The sequence below is a fragment of the Bufo gargarizans genome, chromosome 6, assembly GCF_014858855.1.
Source record: "Bufo gargarizans isolate SCDJY-AF-19 chromosome 6, ASM1485885v1, whole genome shotgun sequence".
NCBI lineage: Eukaryota > Metazoa > Chordata > Amphibia > Anura > Bufonidae > Bufo > Bufo gargarizans.
Genome location: NC_058085.1, coordinates 193,326,156 through 193,344,384, shown reverse-complemented (window position 1 = coordinate 193,344,384; position 18,229 = coordinate 193,326,156). Strand labels below are relative to the sequence as shown.

General features: G+C 42.4%; 1 protein-coding gene across 1 annotated transcript in view; it reads right to left on the bottom strand.

Moving 5' to 3' along the window:
* Window positions 1-11,012: 11,012 nt before the first annotated feature.
* The window catches only part of MAT1A (methionine adenosyltransferase 1A), a 131,240-nt gene continuing 124,023 nt past the window's right edge, over window positions 11,013-18,229 (bottom strand). The window contains exons 8-9 of the mRNA XM_044298147.1: window positions 15,934-16,067; window positions 11,013-12,421 (exon numbers count right to left, since the gene is read on the bottom strand). Coding sequence (XP_044154082.1) covers window positions 12,319-12,421; window positions 15,934-16,067 — 237 coding nt within the window. The 3' untranslated portion in view covers window positions 11,013-12,318. The remainder of the gene's footprint in view (window positions 12,422-15,933; window positions 16,068-18,229) is intronic.

The following is an 18,229-nucleotide window of genomic DNA, read 5'->3' as shown; positions in this document are numbered from 1 at the left end:
TTATTTTTTTGATGGACAGGGACCACACGGATCACGGACGCGGATAAACAACGGTGCATTTTCCGAGTTTTCAACGGACTAATTGAAAGTCAATGGGTCAGCAGAAAATCACGGAAAATGGAACAACGGACTTGGATGCACACAACGGTCATGTGCATGAGGCCTTAGCGTAGTGGTAGGACCCTTGCCATGCTGAGAGACCGTGACGTGGTGCATGATGGGCTCCGATGTGTTCCTGACAGGAATATATTGGCAAAAGTCTCAGCTTTTAATATCTGCTTGTATGACTAGCTAGTATAGTCAGTGGCATATCCGTTTGGTGCATTTTTGGTATACACAGTCCTTTTTATATCATCATTTGCATACATTTGCATTACATTGACAAGAGATTGTGTTGTCATCATGTCCTTATCTATTGGACCTATTTTTTATTTCTGTAGATCTTACTTTAATTTGCTAGCGCTCAGGCAGACAAAGAGTTTTAGCACAATATTAGGATTTTACTTGTTTTTATATGCCTTTCTTAAGGCTGTATTACATATAGCATGGAGCAGGCGATTGTCAGGAGGAAAGTGCTCCTTCCCAGCAATCGCCTACTAGTTAGTGGAGGAGACTGCTGCTATTACATGCAGCGATTTCCTACATAATATAGGGAGGAGTGATCAATATGCCTTCCCTCATCCTCATGCTGTCTAGTTGTTTGCCAGCAGCACAGCGTGATTACACAGCACGATCTGCTGCTGGCAAACAATGATTTTTAAGCATGTTTAAACGCTTGTTCATTGGGTAATCGGCAGCAGTATTAGGCCTCTTTCACACGGGTGTCATGTTTTTGGCCCGGATAAGATGCGGGTGCGTCACGGGAAAATGCGTGATTTTTGCAATCATTGTAACAAAATAGAGCATGCTGCGATTTTCAAGCAACGTACAAGTGATGCGTGAAAATCACCACTCATGTGCACAGCCCCATAGAAGTCCGGATTCAGTGCGGGTGCAATGCGTTCACCTCATGCATCGCACCCGAGCGGAAATCTCACCCGTGTGAAAGGGGCCTTACACTGCCAGATCATCGCTAACAAACGTTCCTATGAATGCTTGTTAGCGATGATCTGCCTAATACAGCCTTTCGCTCAAAGTGCTGTGGAGAGAGATATGGTGAATTTATTAAGAGGCACTTAATCTTGGACATAATGAGGGACATTTACAAAGCCCTTTACACCACTATTGTGACACAAAAGTCGCACATTATGACACAAGCCATATGTGATCCAGAATTTGCAACATTTTAGGCTTCTCGCCACTTTTTTCAACTCTGCCCTTTTACTGAGATATTACATAAGAGATAGAAGAAATTTTGAAATGCTATTTTATTGAACCAACATTGTTTATATAATTGTAAGAACCATTTAACACATTTAAAAATAAATTTCCTAAACATGAATTGCAAAAATCATATTTTCTTCTAAATTACATTTTAGTAAAATACCTCCTAACACTAGCAACATCTTCCCTGTGTTTTAGAGGGAGTATGATACAGTCCACTGACAAATTATATATTGATAAATGTGGCTTTTTGAGAGTGGGTTTATACATTCTGTTTTTTTGTCACAGTAAGGGCTTGCCGTGTTTTGCGGTCTGCAAATTGCGGATCAGCAAAACACAGATGCCGCTGGTGTGCCTTCCGCAATTTGCGGAACGGACGGCCCTTTATAGAAATGTCTATTCTTGGCCGCAAAATGGACTTATATATTTTGCAGAGCAATGGAATGGAGCAACGGATGCGGACAGCACACGGAGTGCTATCTGCATCTTTTGCGGCCCCAATGAATTGAATGGGTCCGCCACCGAGCCGCAAAAAATTTGCCTCGGATGTGGAACCAAACCACAGTCATGAGAATGAGCCCAAAAAAAGGCAACAAAAAATGCACTGTAAAAAAGGCATGTTACAATCCAAATTTTACAGGTGACACCAGAAATAAATGTTTCACCTCTAAATAGTGCATGGGCAAATTCCATATCACAAAATCAGGACCATCCCGGTAAAAACACATTGGGGGAAAGTTTATCAAAATCAGTTTTCTACACCAGCCTTGATATCCCCTGTGCTGCCGGAGGATGCACCTAATTTATAGCGTTTGTACGTGCCATTTTTTTGGGCCTAGGGAGGTAATAAATCTCCTCCGAAAATGCAACCTGTAAACCCAGCCTAATTGTTAGGGCTCATGCACATGACCATTGTTGTTTTGTGGTCCGTTTTTCACTGATCCATTGTTCTGTATCTGAGTTTTTTTTATGTCTGATTTAAGTCCTCTTCCGTTCTGTTATTGCACAAAACATATCCGTATAGTTTCCGTATTTGATCCTTTTTTTGTGGATCGTATACAGAAACAGTAACTTATTAATCACCAAACACATGGGCATAGCATTTCTACATTATGGATCCACAAAATACAGATGACATATGGATGTGTTCTGTGTGCGTTCCGTATTTTTTGCAGACCCATTGACTTGAATGAGGCCCCAGACTGTGATTTGCAAATAATAATAATAGGATATGCACTACTTTTTTGTGGAACGGCCATACGGACAAATTGAAACTGAATGCACACAGAGTAACTTCTGTATTTTCTACAGCCCCATTGAAGTGAATGGTTCCGCATACGGTCCGCAAAAAAACCCGCAATGGAAGCAGAAAGACAATACATTTGTGTGCATGAGCCCTTACTCTGCTGTCAACATAAACACTAATTTGCTACTGCAGTTGGCTAACTACTATTTCAAAATGCTATGATATTGATTCTCATGGTTTCTTATTCATTTTCTTAGATTTTTTGGGTGTTCATGGTCCAAAATGTCTCCTAGAGTTTGATCCCAAAGACCAGAGCTGGATTATGAGAAGGGCAAAAGGGGCAACTGTCTAGGGAACTCCACTCCATGTTCCTTCCAGTATTTTCCAGATTATCCCAATTGCAAAACAATGGAGTTCGTGGGTGCAGAATAGACATAGGTTTTTAGTGGTGTTTTTTGTGCACTTTTACTGTTTTAGTGGCACTTTTTTGTACCTTCTGTTTTTGTTACATATTTTGCAGTAAAACACCAGCTCCAAATGTTAGCAGTATGCTGGGTCAGGGAGTATCTGCAAATGGTTTATAATATAATGTTTTTTTAATGTCATACTATGTTTTGTCATGCAATGTATTGCAACCAGCATAGCCATGCATGGATGGCCCATCCAGGGATAATAACCCTGGCTCAGCCCTTTGCAGGAGGTTAAGTGAGGATCTAATATCCACCTCCAGCTCAGTTAGTGAATCAAGACTAGAGTTAATAAAGGAAGGAACCAGTTACTTATGCTTCCTGTTTTCGTGCCCAGGAAAGCTACAGAGACTAACAGAACCACAAAAGAGAAAGAGAGGAATATACAGGAGAACTTGGAATCTGCATGGCCAATCATAGAAGTCAGAAAGGTAACCTGATACTGCAGAAATTCTGACTTTGCCGCAGTGAAGGACACAATTAAAACACCCTTCATACTTGGACACGTCCTGGCCAGACGTACCTTCAAAACCCTGTATCCCACAATGTAAGAATACTATTACCCACCATAGATTCTGTTGGAAGAGACTTTAGCAAGATAATGTATAAAGAGGGCCATAACTCCCATCCTTGCCTAAATCCATACACTGTTATCTGGGAGAGAATTGCACTGTGTACAGTTGGACTGTATTGTGCTATAATTGGATGTACAAGTCCTATTTTGGTGTTCTGACTCCTACACCATACTTTTGCCATGGCACTCCCTGCCTTTCACCTATCCAAATATCTAACATGAAGGTGAAGAGCATGCAGTGATCCCCTTCGCACTATGAGGATGAGAGATGGCTACAGCTATCACTCGTCCTCATACAACTGCATTGTTTCTGGGCAGTAGAGTGTTGTTCACACAGCATGATCTGCTGCTCGTAAACAACGAGTGAGGTGTCTACACCTCAGATCATTTTACTCAATGAACTTGTGTTCCGCTCATTCATCAGGTGAACTGCGACCCTCTAGGTGGACAGATAATCGGGAACGAACGTTGGTAGGAATGTTTTTTCCCAATAATCTGAACAACAATTGAGCCATAAGTGATGATTCAGTATAAAGGTTTTTGAACTCTGGTACCAGTCTTAGTATTTGTTTTTGATAATTAATCATTATAAGTTTTGGCATAACTTCTTTTTCAATGTTCTGGGAGCTTCCAGCTGTTCCTTCTGACCTTGCAGCAAATATTTGTTAACAAACATTTGAGTAACATGCTGTACAAAACTGTTTTGAGTGCAGTATTTTACTTTATTACTAGGATTCTGTCACCAAGGCCTTGAGCATGCTACTGCATAGAGCTGAAATTGAGCACTAGCAGATTTCTGTAAAGCCTTACTGTAACCCATATGCTTCTGACTTCATACAGATTCAAATCAGATCAAAAATAAATAATTGTGCTATGTTCCATTGAACCTTATATTACAGTTATTCTTCCGAAGAAGCACTTAGAATATCTTTGTAGTGCAGCACTGTCTCCCTATTAGCTTTGAATTAGGGCTCATGCACACGACCATATTTATTTTATGATCAGCAAAAAACGGATGGACAAAAAATACAGATGAAGTCCATGTGCATTCTGTATTTTTGGGAATGGATCAGCTGGCCCCTAATGCCCCGGACAATAATAGGACATGCTCTATTTGTTTGCGGAACAGAAATATGGACATACGGAAACAGAATTCACACGGAGTAACTTCTGTTCTTTTTTTGCGGACCCATTGAAATGAATGGTTCCGCATACGGTCTGTAAAAAAAATGGAACGGACAAAAAGAAAATACGTTCGTGTGCATGAGCCCTTTAATTGCACATAAAAAAGCTCTCCCACATGTTCCCTGAAGCTCACCTTAAATTTAAAAATAACATGCTTCCAATTGATTGCCGCATCGGTGTTTAGGTGCTGGTGCAATGACATGTCATTGGTAATTGGAAAATAAGTCAGCATATTACAAACTTTATTATCCTTTAATTTTGGTGAGCTTTTATGTTTTTTTTTTTGTATTGCATACAATGTTCTATATACAAAATGTGTCAGTAGTCAGTTTTGCTTGGCTCTCCATTGTAGAACTGAGGGTGCAGTGTACAGACTTTCTATGGATCTGTGCACCATTCTTCCACCCCTTTTTTCTGCAGTCGGTGAGCTTTTAGTACCTCTACCCCACCAATCAAACTTCTGAGATGTCACTATGACATATATAAAGTTTTATGAAATGACCATTACACTTTATCCTTTCTGCATGTCTTAACATATATTTGGATGCCCTGCATCTACAGTACTTTATCCACTCAGTTGGTTCCAACTACATATAAAACGGAATCTCACCATCGTCATCGGTAATTCTCATTCAGCTAAAAGGTAATGAATGCTTTCTTTGGAGGCATTAAAAATCACATGCACCTTTCTCAATCATCTGAAAGAGGCTTACAGAAATCAATATGTTTGCTGCTGATACAATCCTATTAACCCCTCCAGGACCAGGCCGCTTTCTGTTTTTTCATTTAAAATTTTCACAGAGCCATAACGTTTTATTTTTACATTCACATAGCCATAAGAGGGTTTGTTTTTTGAAGGTCTTGTGCTTTTTAATGGCGCCATTTACTACTGTTACATACAATGTAGAGGGAAGCTGGAAAAATTATTTAAATGGGGTGGAATAAAAAAAAAAACCACAATTCTGCCACAGTTTTATGGGTATTGTTTTTACAGCATTTCCTATGCAGTAAAGCTGTACTGTGCCCTTCAGTCTGGGTCAGTACGATTACACCCATACCAGATTTAAAATAATTTTCTTGTGTTTAATTACAGAAAATAAATAAAAAACGTTGCAAAAAATTAATTTTTTCTTTGCATAACTATATTCTGACTCCCCATGACTTTTTTATTTTTATGTGTAGAGGAGCTGTGTGAGGGCTCACTTTTTGTGAGAGGATCAGTAGTTTTTATTGATACCATTTTAGAGTGTGTATGACTTTTTGATCCATTTTTGAGCTGAAGTGACAAAAAATCACTGATTTCAATATTTTTTTTTACATTATGTCATTCGATGTATGAGATAGATATTTTTATATTTCAAAAGTTTGGCCATTTTTGCACGCGGCAATGCCCATGATGTTTATTTTTTTTATTTTGGGGAAAGGGGGAGTGATTTGAAATTACATTTTTTTAAAGTTCCCCTAGGAAACTTGAACATGCCATCATTACATTGTTTCTCTAAGGGTACTTTCACACTAGCGTTAGAAGAATTAGTCAGGCAGTTCCGTTGCTGGAACTGCCTGCCGGATCCGGAAATCCATATGCAAAAGGATAACATTTGTTTCTGGATCCGGATCCATCTGACAAATGCATTAAAATACTGGATCCATCTTTCCAGTGTCATCTGGAAACACTGATCCATCAATAGTCTGAACACTTGGTACTAATACATTTTAATGGAAATCAATGTCGGCAATCTGGCAAATGTTCTGGAATTTTGGCCGGAGAAAGTACCGCAGCAGTATGGCCAAATACCGTAAAAGGGACTGAACTGAAGACATCCTGATGCATACTGAGCGGACTAGTACTGATGGAACTAAATACCGGAAAACTTTAACGCTAGTGTGAAAGTACCCTAACAGATTCAAATCCATTAACAATAGAGTCAATGAGCATTTGACTTTGTTCCTATGGAGCCCCGACCTACAAATTCTTGAGGGAAACCAAGGCTACCGTAGGGAACAGCTCCCCTGATTAGCATTAGGGGGAGCCATTCCAGCCCCAGAAGCACTGCACTTCTGGGTTTCTGGCTCTCTGATGTCATGGTCACATTTTACCATGGCATCTGAAGGGTTAAATGTCTGTGACCGCTGTAATCGCCAATCGCAAACATTAGCTCCTGGTGTCTGCTGTTTAAAACAGCAGGCATATGGCAGCTATGGCGTCTGCTGCACTTGTGAGTGGGCACTATATTTAGATGCCCGACTTCTACCTTAAATTTACTGTGGGCGGTCAGGAAGCAGTTAAGATAAATTGAATAGATTTTCATTCAGGCAATTTCTGCAATTAATTTACCATGTTTGAATATACTGGTACCTTTAGAGGTTAAATATGGACAGGCGGCTTCACAATGTCTGATTTTAAAGGAACACTCACAGAAAAGTGGCTTAAAGGACACCGAGGAATCTGTGATATTTGCAGTGAAGGGCTAGAATTTCATTGTATGACTTAATAACCTTTAAGAATACTTTAGAAACAGTGTAGGGGGCCTATCTTAACAGTAGATGACATTGACCAACTTAACTTAACCCTTTAGGGACCATCCATACTTGTTTTTACGGCGGTCACTAAGGGGCCTCATGCTGGGCCGCCTCTTTTTTTGGCGGCCGACCGGGGCAGTTTAGCACTTTACATGCAGTCAGTTACGGTCAGTAAGGTCCAAAACAGGCTGGTCACTAAAGGGTTAATGTTTAGTGGTTCTTTGAAGTCGATTACAGGAAGATTTCACAATTGTGTAATACAAATAAAAGCTTTTATCTCAACATACAAATTAAAGTGTAATTTAAACTTAAAGGTATATTATCAAGGGAGGAAAACAGGTCCTAGTCATGTGATACATTGTGGGGTCCAGTATATAAGGGGCATTCTATTAATTATATTGCATATAAAGGACTATATTGCATATAAAGGACTAAAGCCGGCCATATACATTAGGTAACTATCCAACCGTACTGAATGAGGAGAAGTAAAAAGGCTTCTCTCTCTGGCCGTGGCTTATCTCATCGAAAACAAAGGCAGGGGCGGACATACCACCTGTGCGGCCGGTTCAGCTGCACAGGGGCCCAGTGTAGGAGGGGGCCCTCCAGCTCAGCTGTCTTTGCATCCACAGGACGCACAGACAGATGAATGTAATGGTGAAGCAGAGAGCCGCACGATCCCCGCTTCACCATTCATCATCACACCATCCAGCATGTAGAAGGGGCCCACCTCCCTATCTGACTTCAGTCTCAGGGGGTACCGCAACCACAGCTCTGAGGAGCAGATCTCCCCACCTCCTTACAGCTCAGTACTTTTGTGTGGTGGCCAGCGTCATGAAGAGTGCTGCTTAATGTGTGAGGCCTACATCAACTTCGGAGGAAGAGAGGGAGGACCGGAGGCTTCCCGAGTGCCCACTGTCGTTGCTAGACACTAAACTTGACTTGGTATGTTATTCTTTTTATTTTACCCCACCTATCCCCCCTGTCCCCCTCTGGCCCTCTTGTGACTGTCCCTTACCCACATACTGTGAGGCTACATTAACAAGATCTAATGTAGTTTGTGGTCCCCGGATCAGCAAGATATGAATGCGGTCCATTAACTTAAATGGATCCACGGTCCGCATTTTGCAGAGAAATATAGGACGTGTCACATTTTCCATCTTGTGCAGAACGGACATACAGATGCAGAAAGCACATAGAAGTAATTTGCTTTCCACATCTGTATGTCTGTTCCGCAAAGGATAAAAAATGTAACATGTCCTATACTGGTCCGCAACATGCAGGCTAGTTAATGGATCTGCAAAAAAATGCAGATGGCACATGGGCGTCATCCATAATTTGCAGATCACAAAATACATATGGTCTATGTCGTGTAAATTGGTTTTAAAGTTTTGCCCAAACACTCGGGGGGTCATTTATTAAGACCGGCATTTTAGACACCGGTTTTAATAACACCCTTAACTGCCAGTGGTTCTGCCAAAGTCATAAAGAGGCACAGGCCTCTCCATAACTTCGGCGCATCCACTGCCATTCTAAATACATATCATCCAGATTGAATTCTGACCTATTCATTTCAACAGGTCTGTGTGTGGAGGTGTATATATCTGGCAATAACTACTGTGAGGGGCACATATCTGGTCACAACTACTGTGAGGGGGCACATATTTGGCCATAACCACTGTGATGGGGTACATATTTGTCCATAACTACTGTAAGGGAGCACATATCTTGGCATAACTACTGTGAGGAAGCACATATCTGGCCATAACTACTGTGAGGGGCAAATATCTGGCCATAACTATTGTGAGGGGGCACATATCTGGCCATAACTACTGTGAGGGAGCAAATATCTGGATATAACTACTGTGAGGAGGGCACATAATCTGGCATAACTACTGTGAAGTTGGCACATATCTGGGCATAACTACTGTGAGGGGGGCACATATCTAGCATAATTACTGGCAGGGGCATATAATCTGTCACAATTACTGTGAGGGGGCACATAATCTGGCATAACTACTGTGAGAGGGGCACATATCTGGCATAACTACTGTGAGGGGACACAATCTGGCATAACTTCGGTGTGGGGCAAATAATCTGGCATAACTACTTTGAGGGGCACATATCTGGCCATAACTACGGTAAGGAGCACATATCTGGACAAAACTACTGTGGTGGGCACATATCTGGAAATAACTACTGTGAAGGGGACACATACCTGGGCATAACTACTGTGAAGGGGCACATATCTGGGCATAACTACTGTGGAGTGGCTCATATCTGGGCATAATTACTGTGAGGGGGCACATACAGTGAATATAAAAAGTCTACACACCCCTGTTAAAATGTCAGGTTTCTGTGCTGTAAAAAAATGAGACAAAGATAAATCATTTCCGAACTTTTCCCACCTTTAATGTGACCTATAAACAGTACCACTCAATTGAAAAACAAACTGAAATCTTTTAGGTGGAGGGAAGAAAAAATATAAAAATATAATAATATGGTTGCATAAGTGTGCACACGCTTAAACTAATACTTTGTTGCACCTTTTGATTTTATTACAGCACTCAGTCTTTTTGGGTATGATTCTATCAGCATGGCACCTTTTGACTTGGCAAGATTTGCCCACTCTACTTTGCAAAAACACTCCAAATCTTTCAGATTGCGAAGGCATCTCTCCTGTGCACAGCCCTCTTCAGGTCTAGGCTCTGGCTGGACCATTCCAAAACTTTAATCTTCTTCTGGTGAAGCCATTCCTTTGTTGATTTGGATGTATGATTTGGGTCATTGTCATAGCAGAAGCCTGAAGGTTTTGCACCAATATTGACTGGTATTTGAAACTGTTCATAATTCCCTCTAGCTTAACTAAGGACTCAGTTCCAGGTGACGAAAAACAGCCCCAAAGCATGATGCTGCCACCACCATGCTTCACTGTGGGTATGGTAATCTTTTGGTGATGTGCAGTGTTGTTTTTGCACCAAACATATTTTTGGGAATTATGGCCAAAAAGTTCAACTTTGGTTTCATCAGACCATAACACCTTTTCCCACATGCTTTTGGGAAACTTTAGATGTGTTTTGCAAAATGTAGCCTGGTTTGGATGTTTTTCTTCGTAAGAAGAGGCTTTTGTCTTGCCACTCTACCCCATAGCCCAGACATGAAGAATACGGGAGATTGTTGTCACATGTACCACACAGCCAGTACTTGCCAGATATTCCTGTAATGTTGCTGTAGGCCTCTTGGTAGCCTCCCAGACCAGTTTTCTTCTCGTCTTTTCTTTCATTTTGGAGGGACATCCAGTTCTTAGTAATGTCACTGTTGTGCCATATTTTCTACACTGTGTTCCATGGTATATTTAATGCCTTATTTTGTACCCTTCTCCTGACTAATACCTTTTAACAATGAGATCCCTCTGATGCTTTGGAAGCTCTCTGTGGACCATGGCTTTTGATGCGACTAAGAACATTTCAGGAAAGACCAACTAGAGCAGCTGAACTTTATTTGGGGTTAATCAGAGGCACTATATGATGGCAGGTGTATGCTGACGCTTATTTAACATGATTTTAAATGTGATTGCTTAATTCTGAACACAGCTACATCCCCAGTTACACACTTATGCCACCACATTATTATTATTATTATTTTATTCCCTCCACCTAAAAGATTTCAGTTTGTTTTTTAAATGACTGGTACAGTTTATAGGTCACATTAAAGGTGGAAAAAGTTCTGAAATGATTTATCTTTGTCTCATTTTTTTGCAGCACAGAAACCTGACATTTAAATAGGGGTGTGTAGACTTTTTTATATCCACTGTATCTGGCATCATAATTACTGGGAGGGGGACACCTAATCTGGCAAAACTACTGTGAGGGGCACATATCTGAACATAACTACTGTGGTGGGCACGTATCTGGTCATAACTACTCTGAAGGGGGCACATATCTTGGCATAACTACTGTGAAGGGGCACATATCTGGCATAACTAATGCGAGGGGGCACATATCTGTCAATAGCTACTGTGAAGGGGGCACATATCTGGGCATAACTAATGCGAGGGGGCACATATCTGTCAATAGCTACTGTGAAGGGGGCACATATCTGGGCATAACTACTATGTGCTGGCACAAAGGGTCAAAAATTACTATGTGGTTGCATTAAGGGGGGCATTAATATGCAACACAGTATCTAAAGGGTCTCCACCATCTTTGATGCCCCTGATCACCCCCTCCTCTCCCTGTAGGAGTGGGGGGAGATGACAAATTGGGGTCCCTTCTGAGGCCGCACATCATTGTATTAATCTTTATCTATGGCCTATGTTTATTTTTTGCACGTGTGGTTGGGCGGGGGAAAAGGCACATTCTTTGCACAGAGGCCCTCTGCTACCTGTGTCCGCCCCTGCCGTATCTAGCACTTGACATCCTTCATATCTACATTGACATCTACTTTCAGGGGAGAGTCAGGAGGCTCCAAAACAAATTAGACGGTTGGCAGGTCCCACTGAAATCAGCAGAATCAGACAACATTTATCTAATGTGTATGGCCAACTTAGGCTAATGAATTTTATAGCTAACAGTTTCTTGTTCACACATTTTTTTTCCAGTTTTTTTTTTTAAAGCTGTATATTTCATTAGTTTTACATTTTTTTTTAAGATTATTTTACAATTTGTAACATGCATCATTTTCTCAGACATTTTTAAAGTCTTGTGTAGAAGACTCAAAATGAACCATTATTAGGTCATATAAAGTGGTTAATTCTATGCACTGAGCATTAGCTACATGTAAGCAGATAATAGAAAAGCTAATTTCGCAGCACAGTAGAGTGTGAGTTAATATAGAAAATAGCTGCTTGCACTTGGCTTTCAACTTTTTGCTTTCTATTCATTGCTGTTGCCTAATGGTATTTTCCACAATGTCATCAAGACAGTTAAGTAATGGTTAAGTCGGAATTCCAGAAGAAGAATGTTGTCCTAAGTCCTACACAATAGTATCTTTTCCTTTATCTCTGGTTAAAACACCAATTCCTTTGGAACTTCCCAGGGAAATCCATCTCTGCCAAAATGGCCATAACATGCTGTGCTCTGGTATATTGGCTTCTTCAAATCAAGATCCCTGTAGACAGATATGAAATGTACATGTCAAAAGACTGCTGTATTTCATTATATTTCAGCTTCTTCTTTTGTGTGTATATACTATATAGATAGATTTTACTGTACAAGCCATCGGTTGCATCCTTTACATATAGATAGACTTTTTTATATTTTTTGCCAGCTCTGCTATTCCATTTAGACCTCATACACCTGGCTGTAGTGTATACAGTTTTTATCATAACAGGGTTATTTACCATACCAGGGTATAATTCTAATTTCCTTAAGTGCATACAGAGTTGTTTTCTATCAGACAGAAAAAAACATCATAGTGTGCTCCATTGGAAGATGTACGTTTCAGTTGTTGAAATTTTCTGCAACAAAAGCACCCATAGTGTGTCTGACCATCCTATTTAAACCAGACAAGTGAAAATAGCTATTTCTGTGTCATTTTCTAACTGGGCTCCATTATTAAAGGTGTTGTCCGGGTTCAGAGCTCTCATAGGGTTGCCAAGTGGAGGCTTCTGCCTAGCAGTGAGCCCGGTGACGTCACTGACACTGATGGGCGGGTTTTAGCAATGCCCTAGCCTGTAAAACGGCTAGGGCACTGCTAAAGCCGGCCCATCAGAGCTGGTGACGTCACTGAACACACTGCAGGGCGGAAGCTTCTGCCTAGCAGTGTGTTATTGCAAATAAAAAAAAGCCCTTGAAATGCTCCGATGCTAACATCAGGGGGGGCTGCCTGGGTGAAATTCTGGGTATGTCCGGGTTCAGCTCTGAACCCAGACAACCCTTTTAACCACTTCAACCCCCCTAGCTGAAACACCCTTAATGACCAGGCCACTTTTTACACTTCTGCACTACACTACTTTCACTGTTTATTTCTCGGTCATGCAACTTACCACCCAAATGAATTTTACCTCCTTTTCTTCTCACTAATAGAGCTTTCATTTGGTGGTATTTCATTGCTGCTGACATTTTAACTTTTTTTGTTATTAATCGAAATTTTACGTTTTTTTGCAAAAAAATGAAATTTTTCACTTTCAGCTGTAAAATTTTGCCAAAAAAACGACATCCATATATAAATTTTTCGCAATTTTTTTTTTTCTACATGTCTTTAATAAAAAAAAATTGTTTGGGTAAAAAAAAATGGTTTGGGTAAAAGTTATAGCGTTTACAAACTATGGTACAAAAATGTGAATTTTCGCTTTTTGAAGCAGCTCTGACTTTCTGAGCACCTGTCATGTTTCCTGAATTTCTACAATGCCCAAACAGTAGAAAAACCCCACAAATGACCCCATTTCGGAAAGTAGACACCCTAAGGTATTCACTGATGTGCATAGTGAGTTCATAAAACTTTTTATTTTTTGTCACAGGTTAGCGGAAAATGATGATTTATTTATTTATTTATTTTTTCTTACAAAGTCTCATATTCCACTAACTTGTGACAAAAAATAAAAACTTCCATGAACTCACTATGCCCATCACAAAATACCTTGGGGTGTCTTCTTTCCAAAATGGGGTCACTTGTGGCGTAGTTATACTGCCCTGGCATTCTAGGGGCCCATATGTGTGAGAAGTAGTTTGAAATCAAAATCTGTAAAAAATGACTGGTGAAATCCGAAAGGTGCTCTTTGGAATGTGTGCCCCTTTGCCCACCTAGGCTGCAAAAAAGTGTCACACATCTGGGGTATCGCCGTACCAACTTCAGGAGAAGTTGGGGAATGTGTTTTGGGGTGTCATTTTACATATACCCATGCTGGGTGAGAGAAATATCTTGGCAAAAGACAACTTTTCCAATTTTTTTATACAAAGTTGGCATTGGACCAAGATATTTATCTCACCCAGCATGGTTATATGTAAAATGACACCCCAAAACACATTGCCCAACTTCTTCTGAGTACGGCGATACCAGATGTGTGACACTTTTTTGCAGCCTAGGTGGGCAAAGGGGCCCACATTCCAAAGAGCACCTTTAGGATTTCACCGGCCATTTTTTACAGATTTTGATTTCAAACTACTTTGCACGCATTAGGGCCCCTAAATTGCCAGGGCAGTATAACTACCCCACAAGTGACCCCATTTTGGAAAGAAGACACCCCAAGGTATTCCGTGAGGGGCATAGGGAGTTCCTAGAATTTTTTATTTTTTGTCACAAGTTAGTGGAATATGAGACTTTGTAAGAAAAAAATAAAACTAAAACAAATCATCATTTTCCACTAACTTGTGACCAAAAAATAAAAAAATTCTAGGAACTCGCCATGCCCCTCACGGAATACCTTGGGGTGTCTTCTTTCCAAAATGGGGTCACTTGTGGGGTAGTTATACTGCCCTGGCATTCTAGGGGCCCTAATGTGTGGTAAGTAGTTTGAAATCAAAATGTGTAAAAAATGGCCTGTGAAATCCGGATCCGCAAAACACATACGGACGTCTGAATGGAGCCTTACAGGGGTGTGATCAATGACAGGGGGGTGATCACCCATATAGACTCCCTGATCACCCCCTGTCATTGATCACCCCCCTGTCATTGATCACCCCCCTGTCATTGATCACCCCCCTGTAAGGCTCCATTCAGACGTCCGTATGTGTTTTGCGGATCCGATCCATATATCTGTGGATCCTTAAAAATCATACGGACGTCTGAATGGAGCCTTACAGGGGGGTGATCAATGACAGGGGGTGATCAGGGAGTCTATATGGCTGATCACCCCCCTGTAAGGCTCCATTCAGACGTCCGTATGTGTTTTGCGGATCCGATCCATGTATCCGTGGATCCGTAAAAATCATACGGACGTCTGAATGGAGCCTTACAGGGGGGTGATCAATGACAGGGGGGTGATCAATGACAGGGGGTGATCAGGGAGTCCATATGGGTGATCACCCCCCTGTCATTGATCACACCCCTGTAAGGCTCCATTCAGACGTCCGTATGTGTTTTGCGGATCCGATCCATGTATCCGTGGATCCGTAAAAATCATACGGATGTCTGAATGGAGCCTTACAGGGGGGTGATCAATGACAGGGGGGTGATCAATGACAGGGGGTGATCAGGGAGTCTATATGAGTGATCAGGGGTGATCAGGGGTTCATAAGGGGTTAATAAGTGACAGGGGGGTGTAGTGTAGTGGTGTTTGGTGCTACTTTACTGAGCTACCTGTGTCCTCTGGTGGTCGATCCAAGCAAAAGGGACCACCAGAGGACCAGGTAGCAGGTATATTAGACGCTGTTATCAAAACAGGGTCTAATATACCTGTTAGGGGTTAAAAAAAATCGCATCTCCAGCCTGCCAGCGAACGATCGCCGCTGGCAGGCTGGAGATCCACTCGCTTACCTATCGTTCCTGTGAATGCGCGCGCCTGTGTGCGTGCGTTCACAGGAAATCTCGCCTCTCGCGAGATGACACACGGATGCGTCCAGGAGGTATGAATCGACCGCCTCCCGGACGCATCCGTGCGTTACATGGTCGGGAGGTGGTTAATGGCAGCATTAGTAAATTGAGAATGAAAAATTAATAAAGCCATGCTTTATTCATTTTACCTGACAATGACTCCAGGTCGCAGATCAAAGTTCTTATTGACAATGTCCAACAGCTCTTTCTCAGTTTTTTCAGAGGTCCCATAAGTGAACAGTGAAACTGATAAAGGGTAAGCCACCCCAATGGCATAAGACACCTAGTGAAACAATATAAAATGACATAATTTTTATTCTCTAAGTGGTTGCTTAGGTAAACTATCAGGGTAATCGACATGGGATGTAAATTGAGTGGGAAATAAATCTAACTTGGATTTTGCCATGAACCCACAACAAAATCCAAAACGAATCCACTGCAAAATCTGCATGAGGAATATGGTGATTGTATCACAGATTTAGTTTTGGATATAACCCCCGGATACACTGCAAAGGGTGAAATCCGTCATGAAAACATAAGGCCTCATGCACACGACCGTTTTTTTTTAAGGTCCGCAAAAACGGGGTCCGTAGGTCCGGGATCCGTGACCTTTTTTTCATCCGTGGGTCTTCCTTCATTTTTGGAGGATCCACGGACATGAAAAAAAGTCGTTTTGGTGTCCGTCTGGCCGTGCGGAGCCAAACGGATCTGTCCTGAATTATAATGCAAGTCAATGGGGACGGATCCATTTGACGTTGACACAATATGGTGCAATTGCAAACGGATCCGTCCCCCGTTGACTTTCAATGTAAAGTCAGGAGTGAAACCATCACCGTGGGAACGCCTCTATGTTAGAATATACCATCGGATTTGAGTTAGATCGTGAAACTCAGATCCGACAGTATATTCTAACACAGAGGCGTTCCCATGGTGATGGGGACGCTTCAAGTTAGAATATACTAAAAGAACTGTGTACATGACTGCCCCCTGCTGCCTGGCAGGTGCTGCCAGGCAGCAGGGGGCAGACCCCCCCTCCCCCCCTGTATTTAACTCATTGGTGGCCAGTGCGGCCCCCCCTCCCTCCCCTGTAGTTAACACATTAATTGCCAGTGCGGCCGGCCCCCCCTCCCTCCACTGTAGTTAACACATTGGTGGCCAGTGCCGCCGGCTCCCCCTCCCTCCCCTGTAGTTAACACATTGGTGGCCAGTGCCGCCGGCCCCCCTCCCTCCCCTGTAGTTAACAAATTGGTGGCCAGTGAGGCCGGCACCCCCTCCCTCCCCTGTAGTACTGTAGATTCATTGGTGGCCAGTGGGCCCCCCCTCCCTCCCCCTCCTAATTAAAATATCCCGCCCATCATTGGTGGCAGCGGAGAGTACCGATCGGAGTCCCAGTTAAATCGCTGGGGCTCCGATCGGTAACCATGGCAACCAGGACGCTACTGCAGTCCTGGTTGCCATGGTTACTTAGCATTTTTTAGAATTTATACTTACCTGCGAGCTGCGATGTCTGTGACCGGCCGGGAGCTCCTCCTACTGGTAAGTGAAAGGTCTGAGCGGCGCATTGCTTATAGCACAAACCTGTCACTTACCAGTAGGAGGAGCTCCTGCCACCAATGATAGGGGGGAGATTTCAATTATGAGGGGGGGGGCCCACTGGCCACCAATGAATCTACAGTACTACAGGGGAGGGGGGGGCGGCCGCACTAGCCACCAATGTGTTAAATACAAGGGAGGGAGGGGGTGTCCACTTGCCACCAATGAATTTAAAACTGGGGAGGGAGGGGGGTGCCCCCTCCTGCCTGGCAGCACATGATCTCTAACAGAGGGCTATGATACGCACAATTAACCCCTCGAGTGCAGCACCTGAGGGGTTAATTGTGCGGATCACAGCCCCCTGTAAGAGATCGGGTGCTGCCAGGCAGCAGGGAGCAGTCATGTACACAGTTCAAAGTATATTCTAACTAGAAGCGTCCTCATCACTATGGGAACGCCTCTGTGTTAGAATATACTGTCGGATCTGAGTTTTCACAAAGTGAAAACTCAGCTCTGAAAAAGCTTTTATGCAGACGGATCTGTGGATCCGTCTGTGTGAAAGTAGCCTACGGCCACGGACCACGGACGTGGATGCCAATCTTGTGTGCATCCGTGTTTTTTCACGGACCCATTGACTTGAATGGGTCCGTGAATCGTTCTCTGTCAAAAAAATCGGACAGGTCCTATTTTTTTGACGGACGGGAAACACGGATCACGGTTGCGGCTGCCAAACGGTGCATTTTCAGATTTTTCCACTGACCCATTGAAAGTCAATGGGTCCGCAAAAAGAACGGAAAACGGCACAACGGCCACGGATGCCCATAACGGTTGTGTGCATGAGGCCTAAATTAGCATGACTGTGAGCTAAAATCTGTATTGCAGGTCAATCTTCACTGGGATTCTGTACAGATT